Raw genomic sequence first — 9,587 nt, forward strand, 5'->3', positions numbered from 1 at the left:
AGAGACTACACTGTTATAGCTTTCAACATTTTTATTGTTGTTTAGCAAATGTGTACATAGCATCTCTTCTTTATCGAAAAGTTGCTTTTCTAGGCTGTTTATCCGGGACCAACCGACAATTTCAAATAGTACAGTACGAAAGACAACCCGAACAAAGTCAATTTCATGGCGATATTCACCAGAGTTAGACGGATGTTATTGCTATATTTCGATTTACTTCAAAATCATCATCAGGCAAATCAGGTTTACAGAGCGCGTGATTTAAATACAGGAGACTTATTTAAATAATAATAGTTCGCAGCTAGCTTTTAAGCCAGAGTTAATTGCAGACTGCTTAGTTTTTATACAGAAAGCTTCTTTAAATAGAAGAATATTCCAGTTCAACTTGTTGTCCATATCAATTATGCTGGTATTGTCCCTGCCTGTATTCAAGTAGAATTCCTTGGTGTTAAGGATGAAATTATTACAAGGGAAATTAGAAAGTGACAAAAAGTGTTGGTATTTCTCACAATTATCTCGATGGTAACAAATAGCACTGTCCTTGTCTCGGGCAAGTTCCATTATGCGAATTATGCGTTCGTACAAGGTGCGCTCAGTTTTTCCTATGTAACTAGCTAGAATTACAGCAAGGGCAAGTAAATTGATAAACAAGATTAGATTTACTTAATTTTTTTTTTGTCCTTTGTGTTGGTATAAAACGAGATCTTGTTTGTTCTGGGGAAAATCTGAAATGAAACATTTTTGGAGGGTGGTATACATCTGCGGAGCTTGTAAACCAAGGATTTTGTTTAATAATTGTTCGCCTTTCTCGCCTATGTATGGCATGTTAATTCAGATAATCCTACTCTCGCTAACTGTTTCCTGGGCGTGGTCCAGGAAGCCTTGGTTCGATTAATGAGGCCATCGGCTACACGTCGGGGAAAACCGTTCCAAGCAAGGAATTGTCTAATCTTGAGTAACTGGGCGTTAACTTTACCGGGGCACAAATATGAAGGACACGGTAGATGAGAGATTTAACCCAGGCTACCCGGTGAGACCAGGGGACGAAATAAACCTCTTGTTCCGGTGTTTGGCATATTTCGCCCTTTCTAATTTTGTCGCGTGACTCTCGAGTCGGCGTTCATGGAAGCGCAACAGGGCTTCCACGAATTGCTTTTCGGCATACTGTTTTATGGCGCCTATTTCTTTTTGAAACATGCGTTATATTTGCCCGCTCTTTATACTGGAGTGACTTAGGACAAGTCTTTTGTTCTAAATGTTTCTTTAATTTGAGGATTGATTCCTCGGTTTTTCTTTTTTTTTGAATTCAATAGCGCTAGTTATTTCCTCTCCTTTCCCTTTTGAGGTTTGCCGTAAGTTAGTAACTTTTGGCGAGCTTTGCTATTTTTGGTGGGGTTTGCTGTGTTTTGGCTGGTTTTGCTATGTTTGGCGGGCTCTGATGTTTTTACACTCTAATCAGTTAAGCCTGCACTTGTAAATAGCCAATTGGCTTGCCTCCGGCCATTTGGGATTCTTAACAGTTGTTGTTGAATGTTCTGTTTTGCTGCAAACAGCTGGTCGGTTAATATTAGGGAGCTTAAGCAACGACAACGGCGACGGCAGCGAGAACGTCACGAATTTGCATATTTAGTGGGTAAAAACAATAGCTTTGCACGCCCTGCACGTGCGTTTTTCACTTTTGTCCATTTCTTTGCCGTCGTCAGCCAAACAACAACGTGAAATAGCCAATTTTTTGGTTTTATGAAGAACGTCAGCACTTGAGGATAAATTTTCATTTTCTCTCCTAAAATGGAGTGCCGTTCCGACTGGTCATCTTGTCAACGGTAATATTCTCTTACGGAAACTCCGTATATATGGTGTTGACACAATCATTAAGTGGTTTGAGTCTTATCTTTTCCGCCGAAGACTAGGATGTTCGGCTTGCTGGCCAGTTGTCTAATGCTACACCAGTTTCTTGTGTCATCCCACAAGGTAGCAACCTTGGACCACTTTTACTCCAAGTTTTTGCACCAATAAATTTTATGCCCCAGGGAGGGGGGGTCGGGCATGGCGTGGGGATTTTGACATTTTCATTGTAAAAAATTCAAATTCCCCACCCCTGGGACAAAATGTCAAGTGAAGGTAGTAAAATGTCCTTTGTACGATCAAAATCGATAGCCTGGGGACGTCATATACGATCAAAATCCCTACCCTGGGGACAGACGTCAAGATCAAACTTCCGTGGCTAGCCAAACCCCCTCTCCATGGGGCTTAACATTGATAGGCTCATTATATTAACGATTTGCCAAATTGTTTTAAGTTGACCTCCCCAAGGATTATGCTCATGATACTAACATAAGCTTTGCTGCTAGCAGATTGACTTATCTTGAGAATGGTTTAGATTCAGAGTTAAGAAGTCTTAATCTATGGCTTAGGTTTGAATGTTGCGAAGACAGAATTTATGGTTATTGGGCCAAACCAACGTTTACATTCATTCTCTGACGATCACATGAACATTGAGATCGATGCTAAATTAATCACTAAAGTTAAAGAAGCTAGATCACTAGGCGTGATAATTGACGAACAGAACGAGGATCGCTTCTCTCATTCGTATATAACTCGCACTTCAATATGCATTCATTTCATTCATGTTAAATATTGTTCATGTTGGTCAATTAAGAATGTGAACACAGTGACATCTTTAAATAAACAGAGGTATTAATTATGGCCTGTTTGTGTGTTATTTTCACCTGCTGGGCAAAAAGAAACTTTTGCAAGATTTCTCAGACGCCTATAAGAAACAATTGCTCAAATTGTTCAGTTAAGTGCGGGGAACGTTCTCTCATACGTATATAACCCGCACTTCAATATACATTAATTTCATTCATGTTAATTATCGTTTATTTCGGTTAATTAAGAATGTGAAGGCAGTGACATCTTTAAATAAACAGGAGGTCTTAATTTATGGCTTAGTTGTGTGTTATTTTCACCTGCTGGGCAAAAACACACCTTTGCAAGATTTCTTTCCAGCAGCATTAACTTTTGTCGAAGGTGACAATACACTGCCCACTATCCTTCCTGTAGCCTGCACTTGGTTTACTCAACCATTTCAAAATTGTAACGTTGCAATTTTCAGGGGTAAGCTTTGATTTTTATTCTTCTATAAAACGTTTTAACTGAACGTTTCTTTCATGAAACTGAAAAAACAAGTTTAACTAAAATCTTTCCATAAGGTTCGAAAAAGAGTCACGGCGAAAATGATGCCAAAAAATTAAATCACTCGACTAAGCTTTCCAATTTCGTTACAAAAAATTGTTTTCAAGGTCTTATTCCATGTTTAAGTTTTTCAAAAATGAGATACTTGTACAAGTTACACCTCTGAAGCCTAGCGTTTGCGATCAAGTTAGACAAACGCTTTCGCCAACAGAAAAATCCTAAGGTATATGATAAATCTAAATACGTTTTGGCTGAGCGATTGCAATTGCTAGGTACGTTTTTCTAAATTTTTAATTTCGAAAAGAGGTTAAAGAATGTTTTCGAATTTTGAATCAATTTTCACAGGGGGACGGTTAATATTGCGGTTTGCCGGATTCATTTTTCAAAGTTTCAACCTCAATTTGATTTAACCTAAGTAATTTAACCGAGTTCTCTGCCTTTACGTATCCAAGAGGATAAAGGATAAATAGTTTACTTCATAGAAAGTGCGGCGTACGGGGTTTTATTACACATAACATGAGAATTTTATTCCATAAAGCTCATTTGTACAAATCTATACGCTTTATTTTCACATGTGAAAAAGACCTATACAGCCAATCAGAATGGCGTACAGCTATTTCACATGTGAAAGTATAACCAATCAGCGATAGCGTAAAGGCGTTTCCATGCCAATCACTCGTGCATCTCGTGCAAATCGTGCAAATCGTGCAAATCGTACTTTGTTATTGAATTAAATTAAATTTGCATTTGGTTCTATTGTTAGTGAGTTTTTGTTTCTAATTCGCGTTCAGAAAACTATTTTAATGAAAATTCTCATGTTATGTGTAATAAAGAGTTTACGACATAGAAAGTGCTTTGTACGGGGTTTTATTCACTCGTTGTTTGTGTCAAAAACCCTCACTCGCTCGTTCCTCGCTCGTTCGGGTTTTGACACAAACAACTCGTGCATAAAACCCCGTACGCCGCACTTTCTATGAAGTAAACTATTTTTATGCACGAGTTGTTTGTGTCAAAAACCCGAACGAGCGAGGAACGAGCGAGTGAGGGTTTTTGACACAAACAACGAGTGAATAAAACCCCGTACAAAGCACTTTCTATGTCGTAAACTCTTTATTACACATAACATGAGAATTTTCATTAAAATAGTTTTCTGAACGCGAATTAGAAACAAAAACTCACTAACAATAGAACCAAATGCAAATTTAATTTAATTCAATAACAAAGTACGATTTGCACGATTTGCACGATTTGCACGAGATGCACGAGTGATTGGCATGGAAACGCCTTTACGCTATCGCTGATTGGTTATACTTTCACATGTGAAATAGCTGTACGCCATTCTGATTGGCTGTATAGGTCTTTTTCACATGTGAAAATAAAGCGTATAGATTTGTACAAATGAGCTTTATGGAATAAAATTCTCATGTTATGTGTAATAAAAAACGTTCCGATATTAAGTTAATGAGCCTTATCAATCAAGTTATCAGGCTGTCTTCAGTTTTTGCCTTCCTACTTTAGAATTGTTGCCTTCCTACTGTAGAAGGATTTGCAAACTATATGCCGAGCAACGGATGCCATAGACAAAATGCTGGAAATGTTTAATCTCAGGCAGGGCACAACAGCTCGAATAATGCGAAAAACAATGAGGTCGCCAGCTTAAAGAATTTTTTCATGTATATTCTATCAGATGGTGAATATTTTTCAAGTTTTAACTTCCTCTGGCAAGCAGTGTGGATTACAATCAGTTCAACTAAATTCTCTCTCGGAAATTTTCCTCTCAACTCGGGTAGTTCTGTTTAATGTCTAATAAGCTAATACAACTGCGTTTTCGACTTCACTTTACTAAGAATCGAAAGACAAGTGAAAAGTTGCCAAAAAACAATTAGGAGCTAGCATGACAGTTATTTATATCCAACCATATACATTATTAATCATATAGAACATATTGGATGATGCAAAGAAAATTTCAAAGTGCGATGCCGGTACAATGCTCTGCCAACTGAGCTATGAAGCCTCACATTTGGCTCCTTCACTGAGCTAAATGAGCCTAACAAATGATCTGCTCTCAACTGTGAGGGGTAGTGTAACCCAGTGGTTAGGGCGCATGCCTTGAGATCCGCTGATCCCCGGTTCAGGACATGGATCCTGGCCATTGGTTGAATTTGTCCCTGGTAGTCCCTGGTTCAACTTCTGCTTTCAACTGTGTCGCTTCATAGCTTAGTTGGTAAAGTACTGCACTGGCACTGCAGAGGTCATGGATTCGAATCGCGATGGAGTCACCTGAATTTCTTAGCTGCCAAATTCTCCAGTTAAGTGCGAGGAACGTTTTCTCATTCGTATACAACCCGCACTTCAATATACATTCATTTCATTCATGTTAATTATTGTTTATTTCGGCTAATTAAGAATGTGAAGGCAGTGACATCTTTAAATAAACAGGAGGTCTTAATTTATGGCTTGGTTGTGTGTTATTTTCACCTGCTGGGCAAAAACACACCTTTGCAAGATTTCTTTCCAAGAGCATTCACTTTTGTCGAAGGTGACAATACACTGCATACTATCCTTCCTGTAGCCTGCACTTGGTTTACTCAACCATTTCAAAATTGTAACGTTGCAATTTTCAGGGGTAAGCTTTGATTTTTATTCTTCCATAAAACGTTTAAACCGAACGTTTCTTTCATGAACTGAAAAAACACGTTTAACTAATATCTTTTCATAAGGTTCGAAAAAGAGTCACGGCGAAAATGATATCAAGAAATTAAATCACTCGACTAAGCTTTCTGATTTATTCACAAAAAATTGTTTTCAAGGTCTTATTCCTTTTTTAAGTTTTTCAAATATGAGATACTTGTACAAGTTACACCTCTGAAGCCTAGCGTTTGCGATCAAGTCAGACAAACTCTTTCGCCAACAGAAAAATCACAAGGTATGTGATAAATCTAAATACTTTTTGGCTGAGCGATTTCTAGGTACGTTTTTCTAAATTTTCAATTTCGAAAAGAGGTTAAAGGAAGCTTTCGAATTTTTAATCAATTTTCACAGGGGGACGGTTAATATTGCGGTTTGCCGGATTCATGTTTCAAAGTTTCCACTTCAGAATCATTTAACCTAAGTAATTTAACTGAGTTCTCTACCTGTACGTATCTAACAGGATGAAGTAAAAACGTTGAGGTATTAAGTTAATAAGCCTTATCAATCAAGTTATCAGGCTGTCTTCAGTTTTTGCCTTCCTACTGTAGAAGGATTTGCAAGCTATATGCAAAGCAACGGATTCCATAGACAAAATGCTGGAAATGTTTAACTTCAGGCAGGGCACAACAGCTCGAACGAGGCGAATATCAATGAGGGCGCCAAGTTAAAGAATTTTTTCATGTATATTCTATCAGATGGTGAATATTTTTCAAGTCTTAACTTCCTCTGGCAAGCAGTGTGGATTACAATCAGTTCAACTAAATTCTCTCTCGGAAATTTTCCTCTCAACTCGGGTAGTTCTGTTTAATGTCTAATAAGCTAATGCAACTGCGTTTTCGACTTCACTTTACTACGAATAACAAGTGAAAAGTTGCCAAAAGCAAGGGGGAGCTAGGATGACAGTTATTTATATCCAACCATATGCATTATTAATCATAAAGATCATATTGCATCATGCAAAGAAAATTTCAAAGGAAAAATCAGACGATTCAATCTTATAGTTTGCTGTAAAATGAAAGTTTTCTGCCCTTTCATTCTGGTTTTTCAACTGTTAAAAATGAACCTGACGAATCAAAACGTCCGATTCCTTTCATCGCTAATTTGAACTAATAAAAAATGACCCTGTGTTTTGCAGCTATTACTTTGAGCCACGGAAATGTATAAATTTTCATTAAGAGTAGGATTACGTGTTATATTATATGTCATTTCTTGACAGCAGCGTTTATTTTGTAGAGTTTCTGAAAGCCGTGACAATGAACCCTGCGATATCCTTTGTTTGGCTCGCACTTGGCTTGCAGTATTCAGAGGTATGTGTTTCGTGATATAATTACTGCGTACACACAAGATTTCACTGAATTATTTGATTATCATAAAAGCAGGCTCCCAAATAACCTAGAAATTGCATTTATCCCTAAATTAATTAGCTGATTTCACTACATTGCTTTCAAGAAGAAGGATAATTATGTGACTAAAATGGATACCGTACGTGAAGCAGTTTCTTATGACATATAAAAACAAAAGTTTCACTCATGAAGTCGCCTTTTTTAACTGGCTGCCCAACGGATTTTCGCTGCTAAGGGACGAATTGCTTCCACGCCCAGTGATTGGGTTAACTTCGGCCCTAGATTACCTGTAGCTAAAACGCATGGCTTCACTACCGCTTAGCAGGTTTGGAAGAGCTCCTCTTCTTGAAACGACTTCATTTTAAGGATAAGCGGGATTTGTGGCAAACAAAATACAACGCAAAAGTTTAGGAACTTTCGAAAGTTTTAATACCTGATAAGAACATTACTCTGGGAGGAAACAACTACAGAAAGCGCACCAGACAAATTACACCATCTCAGAGGTCTGGCTAGTACTTCAGCCGCATGCCCATGGCCATACGGCAGCCATAGGCAGCTGTTGCGACCTGGTGCGGCCCCATCCTCATGGCTTACATGCACGACACAACTACCTATAGCCGGCGCAGAAACTTCCCTCAGTTTTAAGCGAGCGCCAGTAACAAACTAGCATGCTAATTATGAGGAGACGTATCAAAGTTAAGAAAACTACTGACGAACGTTAGGACAGACAGACAAGAAGCAGTTTACAAGATGGTCAGGCCACTCATATCGATGAGACCGGCACAAGTCTAAACGCAACACTGGCTGAACAAAAACGAGGGACGACAAATAGTAACATCAACAATAATATTTCTGCACAGCATGTACAGACAGACTACAAAATCGACTGGGACTCTGCTGAATGCGTTACATACTGTATTAATTATTACCAACGGATCGTACTGGAAGCTGGTTCACTAAATTAGAACAGTGACCTGTAATCTGATGCCTACAACTTCCAGCACTCTACAAACGACTTATCAAGGACGTCAACACATTGACCGACTTACTAACAACACATGTACAGACATGTAACATGACATGTAATCCCTTCACTCTGGTGACGACTTTCGGTCAGGTTGTCGAAACGTCAGTCAATGTCATCTAAACAGTCCTTCTCAGGACGTGCTTCAGATATGATATGACCATGAGAAGACACAAAAGGTTTGCATTGCAAGTATTGTTTACACTGTGCTTTCCCCTTGCATATGTGATAATTTCATTGAATGTGTCACGGATTAATGAGATAAGTTTTCAACGCTGCTTAATTAAAGTGGTATGGATAATGTTATGGCTCGTTACTGTATTCATACAATAGGCAATTTATTTAATCACATGTTCTCTTCAGTTTCGTATTTCAACTTGTGGCGCACCCAAAAATTTAGTTTTGAGGAAGAGTGCGCCAAAAAAAAAAAACGCATTTACTCGCGTAAGTGATGACCACAGTCCGCATTGCCACTGGTATGTTCTCAACCTCGACGCCGACGCGATGTAAACGATCGCCACTTGTCGCTTGAAGTTTTCCAGAGGATCTTCGATTGCAAGATGGTCGTTCGTCGAATCGAATGGAATGGAAATTGTCTATTCGTCGTTTGGACTGATATCCGTTTTTCTTCGCCAGAACACACTCAACAATCGAAGATCGGGATGAGTTTTTCTCGCAGTTGCGAGACTTTTTGAGCAACCTCCGAACGAGCAACCTCAAGCAACCTCCGAACGACCACTTTCTTCTCGATGTTTGGATTCAAATGCCCTCAACCACGCCGAACAAATCGTCGCTTTCATCATTTGAAATGGACGATTCAGACACGCCTGAGAAGGTTTTGCTCATGGAGCAGCGAAGTAATCGCATAATGAAGAATTTTGATGACGTGTGCAACAAACAGAGAGGAAATTTGGCCAATGGTGCTTTCAATGTGTGTATTTGGCGACCCAGAATCGAAGCCAAGGCCATGGTCAGTGAAATCGTGGAGGACGTTTTGTAAGAAGTGGGTAAAACAGGGTTAAAGAGGGCCGTGGAGGAACTTGTTGGCGATGGCACAAGTTCAAGATACGTGGAGAGCTTGAGAGTACCTGACTAGAACCTTGTCCACTTTCAGGCGAAGGCAAGGGTCTCCTCTAAAACATCCTGCAAAGGTTGGTCAAGACAACGTGAACATAGGCGTTGTTGCTTGCAATATTTCGGCTGGCCAACACCAGCCTTCTTTAGGTTTATTGAATGGATAAAACACTGGAACCTGAACAAAAACACTGGAGCCTGCAGGCCTTAACAGAAGAGATGAAATGTAATTTAGTTTAGCTACCTTTTAATTTTCTTTT

General features: G+C 39.0%; 1 protein-coding gene across 1 annotated transcript in view; it reads left to right on the forward strand.

Annotated features, from left to right (window-relative positions):
- The first annotated feature begins 2,972 nt into the window (after positions 1-2,972).
- LOC138018630 (uncharacterized) overlaps positions 2,973-9,587 on the forward strand; it is a 21,088-nt gene continuing 14,473 nt past the window's right edge. The window contains exons 1-2 of the mRNA XM_068865325.1: positions 2,973-3,117; positions 7,120-7,193. Of these exons, the coding sequence (XP_068721426.1) occupies positions 7,140-7,193 (54 nt within the window). The 5' untranslated portion in view covers positions 2,973-3,117; positions 7,120-7,139. The remainder of the gene's footprint in view (positions 3,118-7,119; positions 7,194-9,587) is intronic.

The sequence above is a fragment of the Montipora capricornis genome, chromosome 10 (genome assembly GCF_036669925.1).
Source record: "Montipora capricornis isolate CH-2021 chromosome 10, ASM3666992v2, whole genome shotgun sequence".
NCBI lineage: Eukaryota > Metazoa > Cnidaria > Anthozoa > Scleractinia > Acroporidae > Montipora > Montipora capricornis.